The sequence below is a fragment of the Wasmannia auropunctata genome, unplaced genomic scaffold (genome assembly GCF_000956235.1).
Source record: "Wasmannia auropunctata unplaced genomic scaffold, wasmannia.A_1.0 LD336061.1, whole genome shotgun sequence".
NCBI classification, from domain to species: Eukaryota; Metazoa; Arthropoda; class Insecta; order Hymenoptera; family Formicidae; genus Wasmannia; species Wasmannia auropunctata.
Window position 1 is genome coordinate 702,331 of NW_012026829.1, and position 15,641 is coordinate 717,971.

The window sequence follows — 15,641 nt, forward strand, 5'->3', positions numbered from 1 at the left end:
GTATAAACACATAATGGAAGACGTGTTATTTAAAATAAAGTTTCGTATTCATGTATGCAAATGGCGCGTTGATAGCGGACTACTATATAGTATACAACGTACCGCTGGAACCGCCGTCACTCGAGCCGGGTGGCGTAAGGTTCTGAGGTTTCCGCCTCCTCAGCATTGTCCTCTCCTGCTCGGTATAGAAAGGCCAATCCTCCTGCACGTCGTTCCAGATGTGCCTTTGCAGATGGTACACGTTGTCGCGCATGTAAGCCACTTGCTTCAGAATCGTCGTCATGACGGGTCGCTCGCGATCCCTCAAACCCTCTGGAATTTGTATTAATGTCGACGTATTAATGTCGTCGTCAAATTCTATTCCAAGAAGATGAAAGAGCGATTCAAGATCTGAGAGCTTACCCTTATTGATGCGATCGTAGAGCTCGGGCTTCTTGTAGGGCCTCAAAGCAAGAACGTGGATAAGTCTTTCCCTGTTGCACAGAAAAAAAAATGCAAAAAACGCATTAAAATCTATCTATGAGAAGAGATTATCGGTCTTCGAATAAATTGTCCTCTTGATTTGTATTTTATTGAGCACTCGAATTTGACTTTGAGCTAACCTTTGTCTCATTGATCTAATGCAGAAGATATAGCTATATGTTTACTTTCTCTGTCTATATTTTCGCGGAGCATGACTTACTCTCTTATATCAATACACTTACTTAAGTGGCCTGCGCATAATGTCAGAAATTTTCTTCTCTCTCTCGATATTGCGAGCCGCCATTAGAAGGGTATAACCACTACTACTACTACTATTATTAGCGATGGACTTGTTGGTTGAAGCTTTGGACTGACTATTGCCGGAAGTTGGAATGCTCATCGTGGATTCCATACGGTGCCTTGCATACGACGGAGGAGGTATTGTCCTTCCGGTTCCTTTCACTTTCACCTTGCGTCCGATATCTGGACCGTTCGCCTTGATTACCCTCGTGCTGAAAGACCGACATAATTTCCATTTGAAATCAATGAAAATATATACCAGATATATATATCAGATATATGTATATATCAGAAAATATATATCAGATTCTAGTATGATAACTATTTTATTAAATAATGTCAAAAAAATTGGAAGAAAAATTTTAAGAATATAAAAAGAAGATAAATTCTTATTCTGCTTAAGACTTATTTAAAAATATTGGAGATATAAAACAAATTATATATGTATATACATTTCAAATATATTCATTTGTTAATTTAGGAGAAATACAGCAGCGTGATTTATTTCGTCGCGTCATTCGGCAAGGACAGCATACTCGTAGACAGCAGTATCTCTAATTTCCGGTGCTACTTATGTATATATACGAAACGATCTCCGTACGACACGGCCACGCCATACATCCGTACAATTAATGCAATTTGCAGCGATCGCTGACATAGGGGTCCGATCGATTGGACTAGTTATGCAATTTTCTTTGGCGTAAGCGCGCGCCGCGACAAAGCACTGCAACGGCGAAGAGAGGCGGAAAAGGGTGAACGGGCGTGACGAAATCGCACTTGTGAGGCGCTCTTAGCCTTGGCCGTGACGACGGCTAAACAAATTAGCTGCGAACGATTTAGAAATCGAATAACGGGAACCGCGGAAATTATCGGGATGGCTAATTGTAAGTCCGAATGAACAATAGGAGTGAATTAGGCAAAATCACAGATACTTCCTTACGTATAAATCGACGTGTTTATTTATTTGACGAAGGATCAAAGGTGACTTCCGAAACCGAGTGAATGAGTCTGCGTGGTGCCGTGACAGACAGCAGTGTCGGTGATTATTGCTAAATACAGCAACGCCGGAATAAGAGAAAATATTCCGCGAAATATGAAATTTAACTGATGATTCATTAAGGCCGTCAGACAATTGCAAAGTATAATCCCGAAAATTTGGAAAAACAGTCACTCGTATTTTCCGACAAATAACAGTTTTAGTAACATTGATAAACAGTGTTTTTTGCAACATGTAATACGACAATATCGATAAAACTGTCATTTATTCTGCTAAATGGAGCGGATACGCTCGTCTCCTGTAACGCGAGCGTATCTCTCCGCGCGTCTCTGAATATTTCAAAAATCCCTGAATATTTTTACACAAATAAACACAACAAATCGCATCCACGTTGCCCCATTCAAGGTACGCCCTAGGTCAGCTAAAGGTACATCCTCGGGCGGCGCGACGATTTTCCCGCCCGACATCGCGGCGATGTGTGCGCGCACGACGAGGCGTCCTCGTAAATTCCTTCGTGAATCGCGCGAACATCCGTTAGGAGAGAGACCGTATCTACGGGCGAAAGTTTGTAAGAGTAAGGCCACGACGCGAGGATTATTTACGGTTCCGCGGCGCGCCTCGCGCGCGAAGGAAAGTCCTGAAAACGGAGACAAGGGTCTTGCGGCGTCCAAAAGGGAGGACCCTTCCGCTCGGAGAATCGAGCGGTCCGCCGACGGCCGTATGTCCCGCTCCTCGAGGGAGCATCCTTACCATTTGTTCTTGTTATTCTCCTCGGCGACGGCCATTCTGTGCCTGGTGGCCTCGTAAACGTCATCGTTCGCCTGTATCCGCATCCTGTACGATATAGCGCCGAGGCTCTCGAGGCTCCTACGAGGCAGAAAAACAAGAAGACAATGAGAAGATGGAAAGGGAACGTTGCAAAAGGAAGATAATAAGAGGCAATTCTCTAAGCAATTCGATCCGCATCTTTGTTTCTAATTAAACTAACGAACAAGATTGCGCGATCGAAAGATATACATGACAGAATTAAGACGCGTCATATGATTTTGCCGAGGATATCATTATCGTTATTATATTCACATGCGATGTACGCGTTACGATGCTATTATGTCATATTGATGTACTATACTACGTGTGTAGAACGTACGGCGGTCCATTGTTGCGCGGAAAATAAAGTAAAGCGAGGCAGAAGTGAGTCGGCGAGCGCGCGCGCGCGCGCGAATCGACGGTCAATTTATCATCGCCGCGCGCCGCGCGCTGTTACGTTTTTAACGTCAATTCGTCAAATCACCGGATCGTATCTCGCCGGACGGCGGCGGTAAACGCTACCAGCAGTTAGCCGGTCGCTACTGAATCGGTTCTGCTGACGCAAGCATAAACCGTTCACGACGAGAGTGTAGCCGCCGCCGCCGCCGCCGCCGCAGTGTAGTCGACACCTGCTAGCTCACTAACAGCGCTTTAGTGTGTCAAGTTGCCGCGATAAAACCACCTGCTCAAGGATGCTCCAGAGTTTTTTACGTCGCGCGCGATTTAGATTGCGGATTACGTTACGGCGCTTACGACGGAAGATTACACGAAATTGCCGTATCGCGCACCGTGCCCATTTACCGCGGCATTATTTCTCAGTTATAGCGAATCTGATAGCCCCCGCGGTGACATACATAACGATCTCTCTCTATTTATCTATCTGTCCCTCCTGCAGACGCTAAAATGTAATAATAAAACGATGAGGGATTCGATCACGTGATCAACACGAATAATGGCAACGTAAAATTTAGTCTGCACGGAAAAAATTGCTACATGGATGTTACAACAATATTTTCTATGTTTGAAAAAGAAACGTTTGTGAATTTAAATTATATTGATATTATATTGAAATCTACACGGTTCTTGCAAACGTAGTCTTTATGATAAGTGACATTCGGTTAAAATATCTTTATATATGTGGTTGCCTCAATCGAAGCATTATTATTATCACTCTAATGTGATCTGCACAATAAATAGTATGTTGTGATATATATATATAGGATATAGTTGCACGGCACAACATTGAGACTGAGAGTTCAGTTAACTATATAGTCGCGTCCAAAGTATTTTAGTTACTATAACCCTTTTGAATTGATGGGCGAAAACTATCACAACTATTATGTTGTGGCAACAGTAATTTTTTTTCCGTACACAACTCTCTACTTCGATTTTGTCTTACATTACGATATAATGTGGCGTTTCGATATGCCGAACGCGTACGAACGTAATGCATAAGTTATCCCTCGTTATACACCGTAATTAATCGATACGTACTTAGGGCCGGTCTGCTGGGCAAGCTCGAAGCCGCCCTGGGAACCCTCCATGTCCTGGCTGCTGGAGATGCTGAAGTTGAATCTGGCCATTCCTTTGATGGATGGAATTCTGAGTTGCTGAAATCAGAGCGCAAAGCGCGCGCGGTTAGTAAGATTTCTCTTAATAAGATCGCATTAAATTACGAAACGACGATCTGTGCGGCCGCGGCGTGTCTGTATAACGTACAACGTCTCCGTGCACGATCCACCGTGTATATGTATATATATCTCTCTTTCTCTTCTCCTATAGTTTCTCGAGTATATACCTGACATATATAACACACAAAGTTCACCCGTGTATCTGTCCGGCTATCCGTTTAGTGCCTATACCTCGTCGATCGTCAATTTCACTCACTTTATCTCTTTATCTCTCCCTCTCGAAACTGAAAAGTTTTACGAAACAATAACGTGCTTTTCAACGCCTGTGTTTCTAAACTTAATTGTACTTCCAACCGTTCAATTTAACGAAATATCGAAAGTGCAGGCGTTCTCTAGTTTCACAACATACACTCGAATCAATGACGTGCATTAATGTCGCGATAAACCGATGTAAATTTAAATAAATAACACTGATGCATGAGCGTCTGAATATTAATGGGAGGAGACAGTAAGAGAATCCGATTTGTTTACCGCCGCGTAAGCGAACCGATGACATTTATGCGTTTTATATTGAATTATATATGGACCGCGAACGCGCCGTTCGTGGAGTATAATATATTCGCGATAACGTCGCTTATATCGGGCGACACAAGAGCCTCGGCTCCTCCGGTCCGCGTTTCTCTCTCGCACGGCCGGCTTGCGCATCACAGCCGCCGCGAGATCGATTCCTGATCGACTCGCTGTTGCGAAACGAGAACGTTTGCGGCGATGGGAGCGCGAAGCGTGTCGCCGTTTCGCGGAATTAGCGCGTAATTCGCGTAATAATCGCGGATAGAGCCTGTCCCCGACGACCGCCGATTATTGGGTACGACGCGGAGCAACCGCCGCCGCCGCCGCTGACGTCGAATTAGACCGCGGAGAAGATAATACCGGCGAGCGCTCATGTCTAGAAGTAAACAGATCCTAATCGGATTTGCCGCCGGTAGCGCGACGGTGACATTTCGATGACGCCGGCAGATTAGACGGAATTCGAGCGATCACTCGGATCGATGTAGTGTTGTCGCGCTAAGCGCTAACAATAAGTGCAAAGGGCACGTTAAGCGAGTCTCTCTATAACTTTTCAGGTCGGGCTTCGCGACGGTGACGGGAGAGTAAAGTCCCAATTGTGGTTTAATTCCCTCCTTCGGTAACGCTGTTATGCCATTTTTGTGCACAAGCACAGTCCAACCAGTAACCGTACATATATTCTCATTTAGTTTCTGTTTACGTTCCACTTGGTTCACGTATCCCGTTCTACGATCTGTTTTTTTTATTCCCCCCAGATCGGAAGAGCACACGTTTTTTTTGTTGCTCTGTTCACCGCGTTTTTGCGGTAGCGATTTATCTTACCTTGCGCTGTAACGATCTTGTTTTTACTACCTAGATAAGTATCATTGCAGCTGTGCTTGGCGTCTTATTTTTTTACCGATACTTTTTTTCACCTGTGCTCTCCGCAATTATCCAATATATACATGTATCAATCTCGTACGTATGTAATGAAGTTATTATTATCCTCACAAAGAGAAAGAAGAAAAAAATTTAGCCGTGCGATTGCCAACGTTTCGATATCTTTTACATATGTCGAGAATACATGTGCAATATATATGCGTTTTTCATTTCGTAAGAGGACTCACCGGTACGCGACGACCCCTAAATAATTCTTTCCCTGGCCTAAACAAGTTAATATTAACTCGACAGCACAGCCGAGCGGAGGGAGAACCCGTACAGGTCTCCAACAGTTTCGCGTGCACTTCGTTAAGGTTACCGTGCTCCTTCTAAGGGCAACGATTTGCTTAGCGAATTAAAGCGTCGTCTACAATGAGACTTAAATCTTAAGTCTCAGTGTAGACGCCGCTTAATTGGAAGTAAATTTCGTATTTCAACGCCGGAGAATTGGCCGCGATTGACGCAAGTATACGAGCGCGAGACCTGCGCGCGACCTTTTTTTTTTCGCAAATCAATCTCATCGAGCAAGCCAGTCGAGCGCGACTGATCCGTTTCGCAACTTTGGCGCATACACCGCCCCCTCCGACTCCCGTCGTCGTTTCTCACTCCTCCCTCGCCCTGCGTCGTTCTGCGTCTCGACCTTACCTCCGCGCGTGTAGTAATAGGCTTTAAACACAATGAAAAGGAACAGGGAACAGAGAATAAGAATTTCAACCCATCAGAAACCGTGTATACTTACACGATTTCTGATGGGTTGAAATTCTTATTCTCTGTTCCCTGTTCCTATTCCTTTTCATTGTGTTTAAGGCTTTACGCACGCAATATCTTGTCCTTTATCTCTTTCCTTCTAATTTGTTAGTTCTCCTGGCGAGCGGTGCGACGCAACAATTGCGAGCGCGTGTCAGGGCGTACGTCATCGTGATCCAGATTCGGGGAAGCGCGCGGCAGCGAAGTAAACATGACAGGACGGAGCCGATGTACAGCCGCTCTAAGACCACGTGGCGAGAAGGCCGTGCGTGCGTGGGCGAAGGATGATGATGATGAGGATGACGATGACGGGACAACACGCGCGCGACGCTAAGCGCATGTAATACTACTCGAGGAGTAGCGGCGAAGGAGGGAAGAAGGCCGGGGCACTTCTCTCACGGGCATTCGCGTATCGAGGCCACAGGGGCTCCGCGAGAGTGTATCTCTCTCTCTCTCTCTCTCTCCCCCTTTTCCTCCGGACGGGATGGTTACGCCGTCGTCGCCGTTGCCGTCTCTTAAACGAAAGGTCGAATCGCGCGAGAATGCGATATGAAAGTTTTGTGAAGGGAGCAGCGCGCGAGCTCGCGGGCAACCGGGAGCGCTCATTTAAATTTCACTGCGTATACGCACGTAAAGGACGGCCGGTTTTGTCCGTCTGGTTTGTCTTGCCCCGGCCGGGGCTGGTCCTGTCTCCTCACAGCTATATATCGCTCGAGATGAGATTCGCGCGAGAGCCTCCCATTGTACCGAGTCGCAACATCGGCGGTCAGCCGGTTCGGATTCTCACGCCGTCGTTCGAATACAAGGGAGATGCGAGATCGCAGATGAAGATTCCCCCGATTGAGGGGAGTTGCTCGGAAATTATCATTTTTAGCAGCCTCCAGGGAGAGGGGGGGGGGAGGAGGGACAGTGATCTCTCAATCTTCTTCGAGCCTTTCATTCATAAACATGTCCGATTTTTCTAATTGCTACCGCAGCGAAATTGAATTCGTAACATGCGTAGCGGAAAGTTCAGTACATACATGTAGCATTGATAGATAACACAATCTTGTTCTTACCCCACTTCGAGTGTGCGTCTGGAATTTTTACGGAATTTTAGTCGGGGATTCAGTTAGCAAATTATCTAGTTTAGGAAAAAAAGAAGAACAATACACGTAATCAAACTTTCGTTAAGGAAAACCTACAAGTCGGAGAATCCGTACAGCTCAAAGTTTATCAGCGTTTCTTGGTATTATCACGTATAACGTCATTGGGTATTGAGAAACAAACGCGGTACTCTATTAATCATTATTTGTGCCGCACATACATAAGGTGTGACGAATCAGACAATGCAGTGCGCCTCTGCTTCTCCCTCTTTTTAAAACTCTCTCTCTCTTTCTCTCTCGGTATCGAATTGCATTTTTCGCAATTCAAGTAAGTGCTGGAAGAGAAATAATTTTAACCACCGGCGATTTATTTCGGTACGGCTTTCCGCGTATACAAATGGTGTGCAGATAGTAGTAGATCGCCCACCCACTCGCGCTGCCAGCTTGGGATTATTTCGGTTCTTAAGGCCGCGGTAACAGCTGAGCGAGCAACGAACGAACGGTAACTGCCGCTCGTTGCATTTGTGACATTCCTGCGTGTCAGGAGTCGCCGCCGCCACCGACGACGACGAGTCATATCTCGTCGTCTATCGCCAGGTTATTATACCCGCGAGCGAGCGTTGAGAATGAGGCATTAAAAAAATGCCGATGTCTTGCGTTCATTTAAGAATCGTAAAATCAATCCGTTTATACGTCGCAGGATTTTAATTACTATTTAATTATTTGAGAATTTTGGAGATTATACTTATCATTAATTGGTACCTCAATTGGTACTTTCTCCCGGATTTATTTAGACGAGAGTTGCTGAATACACATATCGGTCATTTAAATCGTATCTTATCAATATTTTATATTATTATTTAATATAATCAACATTCAGTGACAAAAATATATTTCATATTTTTAATTAATTATACTTCATATTTTCATAAATATTTCGTATTTTTAATTTTACTCATATTTTTACCTTAAATGTAAAATATATTAAATAATAATATAAAATACTGATGAAATACGATTTAAGCGACCGGTACGTATTCGACTTTCCCCTACATCGTTTTGCAATTCTTCTTTTAACAAATCTTTCTCGGATTCACGAGATTCATCCTACATGATTGTCGTTCGATTCGTATGAAAGCTCGAATAAAACTTACGCATAAATTTCATATAAAATCTGTCGTTTATGAATAGGAATATGCGAAAGATGCGCTACTTGAACATTGGCTACCGCAGGCGAGAGATTCCGGAGGGTCAACGGAGATTCATCTCGCATGAAATATCTGCGAGTTTGCGAACCGTGCCTTAAGTATCGTCGTTTATGAACAAGAGTATGCGAATAATTCGTTGCCTTGATACTTCCTACCGCATACGAAATTCCGAAGAATAAGAAACAACGAAAGAGAGAGAGAAAGATAGAGAAAGAGAAAGACGACAGAAGAGCATCATGATAAAAAATTACGAGCAATTACAGTCGTCGGTCGGCCACGTATCGCTGACGCAAAATACGTTGAATTCACTAATGAGTCTTATCTCCTCAATTTACACGTCGCCGAGCAGAATATTATAATCTCGATTTATTATTAGTATTATTTTCGCCATAACCTCACCGCGTTATGTCCGTCATCCATCAACGGCATCCCGTAATCAGTGATTTATGAAGAACATCCAAAGCAGGATATATTTTTTTCGTGGCTCCAACTTATTTACGGATTCTCAAATACATACATACATATACGTGTGTGTTTTACGTGCAGAAGAGAGAAGTGCCGTCGCTTTCAAGGGACCCGTCGCAAAAAGGTGGATATTAATAATGGGGGCTTATTTATTTCTTCGCAAGCGTTACGTCTGATACGCAGTGACTTCTTTAAAGAATCGGATAAATAAGTGCGCACGTCATATGCATCGCGCGGAGATCGGTCGAGTCGATGACTGACGCGTGTAAATAATAATCCGACGCGCGTCATCGGAGAAACGGATGGAACGGCGCGTTTTTTATTCGGGAAAATGCGGTCGGGAGAGATATCTTCGAGTGGATGCCTCCGAGACGTGCCGCGACACGCTCGAAATCGAAGATATCGAAAACCTTTTCCGTCGAGTGAAAAGCGTTCTTCGTCATCTAACATCGCGTGTTACAAAACAAAATTTTATTTTGTTTGACATTTATAATGCTTCAAAAGAAGATTAATTATTTAACAATGTACTTCTTATAATAGCTTAAACATATTTTTTTTGTAGCGATTTTCGTCAAACATTTTTATTAGCTCTCTCGAAATTTGTTTTTCTTCTCGTCCGTCGTTTAACTCTCTTCGTTGGAATATTCTTCGGCGTCTCGGATCGGCTCCGAACGAGGAACACAACCGGTCAACTCTGCCAGCACGGCCCCGCGGCGTAATCGATCCTCGATCGAACGCGGGAGGGCAACTTTCACTGGGCGACCGGTGTCAACCGGGTATCACGGAAAAAGGGAAACGCGTATGTGGGTGAGAGGACGGTGCGTGCGTGCGGCCGCGTGTGCGTGCGTGCTATAGAGCGCCGATGCGCACGCGCGAACTCATGACGAATTAGAAAAGCGCGAGCAGTACCAAGCGGCCGGCGCGCGTGCATTTTGCTGACCTAGGCCACCGCTTATCACGGCGAGCACGCGTGACGACCTTACTGCACGCACCTAGGAAACGCATCACGAGCGACGCTCGTGCATATTACGACGCCGCGAGAGGTTGGGAGGTGCGTCGTGGGATTGGCAGGTGAATGATATAATTTTAAATGTATCGCGATACGCAGGAATATTCGGTATATTTTTATGCTTCGATCTCTCGGTGAACTCTGTCTAGCGACCTCCCAGCAATCGTTAGCTCCTAGCCGATCTCCGCCGCGAGATATCTCTCTCTCAATTCATCATTTTTACTTCAGCCAATTAATTTCTATTCCGCATATCTCCCATTTATTCGCTCAGGAAGACACGCGGACCTGTACTGTTGGGAAAAAGACGAGCGAAATGTTAAGATAGCCATTTTTCCTTTCCTTCGATATAACGAGGAGAATAATTTCAACAAATCGTCTGGTACCAGCAGGATGAAAACGTTTCAAAAACCTGAGACAATTCCACCGTTGCGTCAGGTGGGAAAATATACCGATGCTTTTTTTCGCAGTATGTTCTACGTGTGCTGGTGATGGTGAAACAGAAACGAGACGAAAGATAAGCGGCGTGTATACGCGTATATCCGAGAAACCGACTGTCCCTGGCTCAGGATGCGGCTCCATCTGGCACAAGGTCATCAACGTCATCGTATCGGTGCCCCTTTCGTCTGTGGGAAAATGAAAGAGAGAGAGAGAGAAAAAAAAGAGATGCGCCTCGGTACAACCGAACCAATCGGTGACCTCACCAGAAGTATTTTTGTTTCTCTCCTTTCTCTCCTCGCGCGCACCGCCGTGCCACCTTGCTCCTGTCGTTCTTCCGAACACGCACGCACGCACGCACGCGTGTTACGCACACGCACACGTGCGTGAAAACACGTACGAGTGACGTTAATTAACTAACTCCGCCGAGCGCGAACGGTAGGCACGTTCGATTCGCACGCGCATCGACGGCGCAGAAAATAAATCGCGCTAAGTGAAAGTAACATTGCGCCGGTTTCGCGCCGACGAATCGTCGCGCAAAACGGCCGCGCCGCGATCTCGCGTCGCGCACAGCCGGACAAAGCTTCCCGCTGAAACGAACGAATTATTGATAAGTTCAGTCACGTTTCTGGAATCAATCCAGGAGAGGTGAATGAGATTAGGCGAAAACCTGAAACGACGAAACGTAAATCCTTCGATTCTCCTTATACGCAAAAGTATACAAAAATGAGAGCATACGACAGTATATTACAGTAATTTATCTCCATAAAGTTGCGTACAAAGTTTCTTTTTGTCCGTAGGCATTTTGGACATTTTTACGAGCTGTGTCCATTCCCAGGGTTATAGAGAGAGGGTGGGCGTTGAAATAATGCGCCGATGGAAGCGAAAACCTGTTTTTTTTTCTTCCCGAAATTACGCGAGTGAAATATCACCTAGGCGTTTCATTCGGATACCTTCTGCCTTTCGGTTGCGACCCCGATAATTACCCGGGTGTCTCGTTTCCAGGACGGCGATTACGCACGATAAATTCTACCCGTCGACGACGACGGTGATAGCGCCTCGAAAGTTCACGAATTATAAAGCTGTGCTGAGTGAAAGCCGCGCCGGATTGCGAAACCCGGTAGCGCGCAAAAAAATTCATTGTGAAGGCTAGATAGACTTTAACGAAGTACCGTTTTTTTTTCTTCTCTCGAGCAGGAAATTATATTGTTACGTCGACTAGTAGTGGCCACTGCTTAATCTCTGAGGAATGCGCTTACGTGTGCAATGCGCGACTTTATTTCGCATTATAGAAGAATAATGCGTGAATAAATTTCTTCTCCCGGGGAAAACGGCGGATCTGCGGAGTAACAAAGTGCTGTGCCGAACGCTTTCGCGGATCTTTATATGAAGATATAGGGGTTTAAATATACGAGTGGTGCCGTAAATATCAATGGACATACGTATCGGATATCGATTGTATCGGATAACGCTTATATCGATTGAAGGAAGAGTTTGAGTCGTCGCACTCGCGATTCGTAAAACTGTTTAGCGGTGTCTATAAATGTCGGTCCACGATGAGGATTTTAAGCCCTAATCAGTAAGAAGTAGACCAATCGTAGTCGAATATGAGAAGAATAATCAATTTTAATTGGTCAATATCTTACGGTGTGAGGCTTAAAATCCTTATTGTGGACCGACACTAATGAGACCGTAAAGTCTTAAAGCCTTAAACACAATGAAAAGGAATAGGAACAGGAAACAGAGAAATTCTTATTTTCTGTTGTCTGTTCCCTATTCCTTTTCATTGTGCTCAAGGCTTAAGATTTAAGATTGAAGAAACTGACAAATCATAGTCTATTATATTTTCCTCACATTAGCTTGATTAATTTCTTAAATCTCAAGTCTTAAAATTTCATTGTAAACATCGCTTTTACATATGTATGTCGACAACAGTTAAATACGGCATTACGTTGTAAATTGAATTGCTAATCGAGATACGTGAAGCAAATATCGGATCGCGAAATTGCTTTCCATTGTTAATTTTTCATGTGCATCCGTAGAGAGGGGGGCGCCTTCGCCGCCGGGCACGACAGCAAATAATCCGTTTGCGGTTGTCGTCGCGCCTAATTGTACATCTTGCGACGTTCGTGTAAACGATAGAACAAAACCATCCCCGGTGGGGCTTCCGCGGGACAAATCCGGGGGACACATCGCTAACCGTTACAACAGATTCTACTTGGTTTTCCCCCTCCACGCATATCGCCGGAGCCCGCTCCCTGCCCGGGGTTAGACGGCTCGTTAGACTCTTTAATTATTCAACGCCGACGTCTCTACTGTCGAGATTTTACAGCCGCCATGATTTTCCGAAACGACGCTATTCCGCCACGCGCGCGCGCGCGCGCGCGTGTGTGTGTGTGTCTGTGTGCAATGTACTGCCCGTCGTGCAAAAGACCCGCAGGCGAGAGGACATTCCCCGGCTGGAATTTGCAATGAAAACTCCACCGCGCAGACTTTGACCCTGTCCAAAAATATTCCGCCGAAAAATTATATCGCAAATACAGTTAGAATATTGTTGACCGCTTACGATATTTTTTAGACCGAGACGTAAGATCTCTATAGCGCGGAAAAAAAAGAGGAATAATAGACTCCCTCTGATATACCCGTGGGAAAGCTGACGCTCGCGTGCCCGGATTGATACTCGCACTGCGCGATGATTGATAATTCACTTAGAAGCTTCGCTCAAGCGTCGGAAAAATTACGTAATTAAGCCGCAGCGCCCGAGTTCTTCGGCTTCGCGACGCCCGTCTTATTCAGCCGGGCTCCGTTCGCGAAGTGAGCCGTTTGTTACGCGTCGGTGATCGTCGTTATGCTAGTATAGCGCGTTAAATTACGGCGATTCGGTGAGAGAAGATTCAGGCGTCTCGTTTGCGACGCAACACACATTGCCATTGCGAAATACTCGAGAGCGAGCCTCCGCTTCCTCCCCTTCCTACCCCCATCGTGCCGCGTGCTCATCTTCGTTTCGAATTTTCTAATTTCAGGTTAATAAAATGCCCGATATAACGGACAATAAATGGCTAATAGTTTCTCGGCCGTTTTCTTCGCGCATCTTTTCAGTCCAGCTATGGGATTACGTAAACTCTCCAGACCTCGTGCTCTCTCGTTCGCGAATAGAAGAACACTTAAACGATTATGAAATTGACATCGCTAAAAGTTAATCGGTGCCATTGCTTCTAAAAGGATGAAAATAGCGCGTCAACAAGAGTATCTTGGCGCAAGAGAAAATCTTTAAAAAAACGTTCTGATTTGAATTTTTATTTGGCGCGTTATAAAATGTCACGAATTCGTAGTTCAGATAAAAAAATAAAATTTTAGTTCATTTTTTTTTATGTACAATCGTTGTTTATCAAAAACAATGATTTCAACTGCTCAAACATTTATAGAAAATTATTATTATATTCTCGAAATTATTAATTTCTCGAAAGATTTCATTCTCTAGCAGTAAATTATAACATTTCCTACGTAGTTTCTATTTCTTTAGAAAGATAAAAATAGATCTATTCGGAGAAAGATGAAGGATACACGTACAGTAGTTTTCTTTAGAACATTTATAAAAATCTTGAAATCTTTCTTTAGAAAGTGCTCGTTCTCTAGTTTACGCAATCAGAAATTCCAAATTTCCGTTACCGCCCATTTCGTCATTTGTCAAAATGACAAATAGCGAATCGTCGTTGCAACACACGATTGACAAGAGGGGCGACTTAGTATTCCTCGTCGGAGAGGGACCTAGACCCAGTATCAGACGGCAATTGCCTAATACAGCGTCACAAATAATGCGCGGAATTGGGTTAGAAAGTTCCTCAGCAGTTCTTCGGCCGATCTCCGTCACTGTCGCCAAGTGAAAACGGTCGGTTACGTCGCCTAAAAATTGCGCGTGGAAAATGTACGGCACTCTCTCGTTCACGCGTATCATTCCCATTCCATTTCTGATGCTTTTTAAAGTCCGAAAATTCCCAAAATTGTAAGAAACTTCTTACGATCTTTCTCAGATTTGCAATCTTTACGCCACTTTGCTTTGCAAGAAGTGAAGGAATTACTAAAATTCACAAATCGTAAATTCGAGAATGTTATAGACAATGTCTTTCAACTTCTCTTCGATATCAAAGTATTGCGACGTGTGAAAAAAGTGCTAGCTGGCTGCAGATCGGTAGGTCGCCGCCGAGTTACGCGCGGTCAAGTATACGAATCGCGACACACAGACGAGCAGATTCGTCGTAATGCCGGGCGCTAATTAATCGGACATGCTTGTCGCCCACGTTCGATGTTCCCTCACTCGTGCTGGCACGTTACCGTCATCATAAAGCGTGCGAGCGAGCGATCTTGATAATTACAGCGCTAATATAAGCAACGGCAGGCGCGATTACCGGCCGATTCGCAGAAAGCGACGTAAAAAAGAACCGTTTAATTTGCACGTATCAGAGCGCGCACCTATATACCCGCAAACTTATCGCGCACGCACGGAGATAATTATTATCTCGATTCGCGCTCGCGAGGGCATTCGCGCGAAATTATTATTCCGCGGAAAATCCAAGACGCATAATCTTTTTTTTTTTACGGATCGACGCCACGCGCACGCGCGTAGCTTACATCGCGCAATTGCCGTAACCGCCAATGTCCAAAGACGATTAACGGAATCAGCGTGACAATGCGGTCTGATCACCTAAGAGAAAATTAATTTTATCGCCAAGATTAAATTTTTACTAATCAATCTTAATCCTATAGGAAGAAGTGGAACGTAGATTAATTCCGAGTTTCCAGACAGCTTCAATTTCAATTCTTTGAACTTCCAAGATTTGAACTCCCAAGTCCCTCGAAAGGAAAATAGATTAAATTACTCGTTACATTGAACTTCTCCGTCGCTCGATGTACTTTCCAGTTCTTTGAACTCGTATGTCATTCGCGGACGGAAGGCAGCGGCGGCGGTCGGGAGGAAAAGCAGACGCGATCTCGATCCGACGGGGGGGGGGG

General features: G+C 44.7%; 1 protein-coding gene across 1 annotated transcript in view; it reads right to left on the reverse strand.

Moving 5' to 3' along the window:
* LOC105450420 (RNA polymerase II elongation factor Ell) overlaps window positions 1-15,641 on the reverse strand; it is a 78,283-nt gene that overhangs the window by 2,404 nt on the left and 60,238 nt on the right. Inside the window, exons 3-7 of the mRNA XM_011690241.1 lie at window positions 4,061-4,176; window positions 2,510-2,626; window positions 705-974; window positions 403-473; window positions 103-312 (exon numbers count right to left, since the gene is read on the reverse strand). Of these exons, the coding sequence (XP_011688543.1) occupies window positions 103-312; window positions 403-473; window positions 705-974; window positions 2,510-2,626; window positions 4,061-4,176 (784 nt within the window). The remainder of the gene's footprint in view (window positions 1-102; window positions 313-402; window positions 474-704; window positions 975-2,509; window positions 2,627-4,060; window positions 4,177-15,641) is intronic.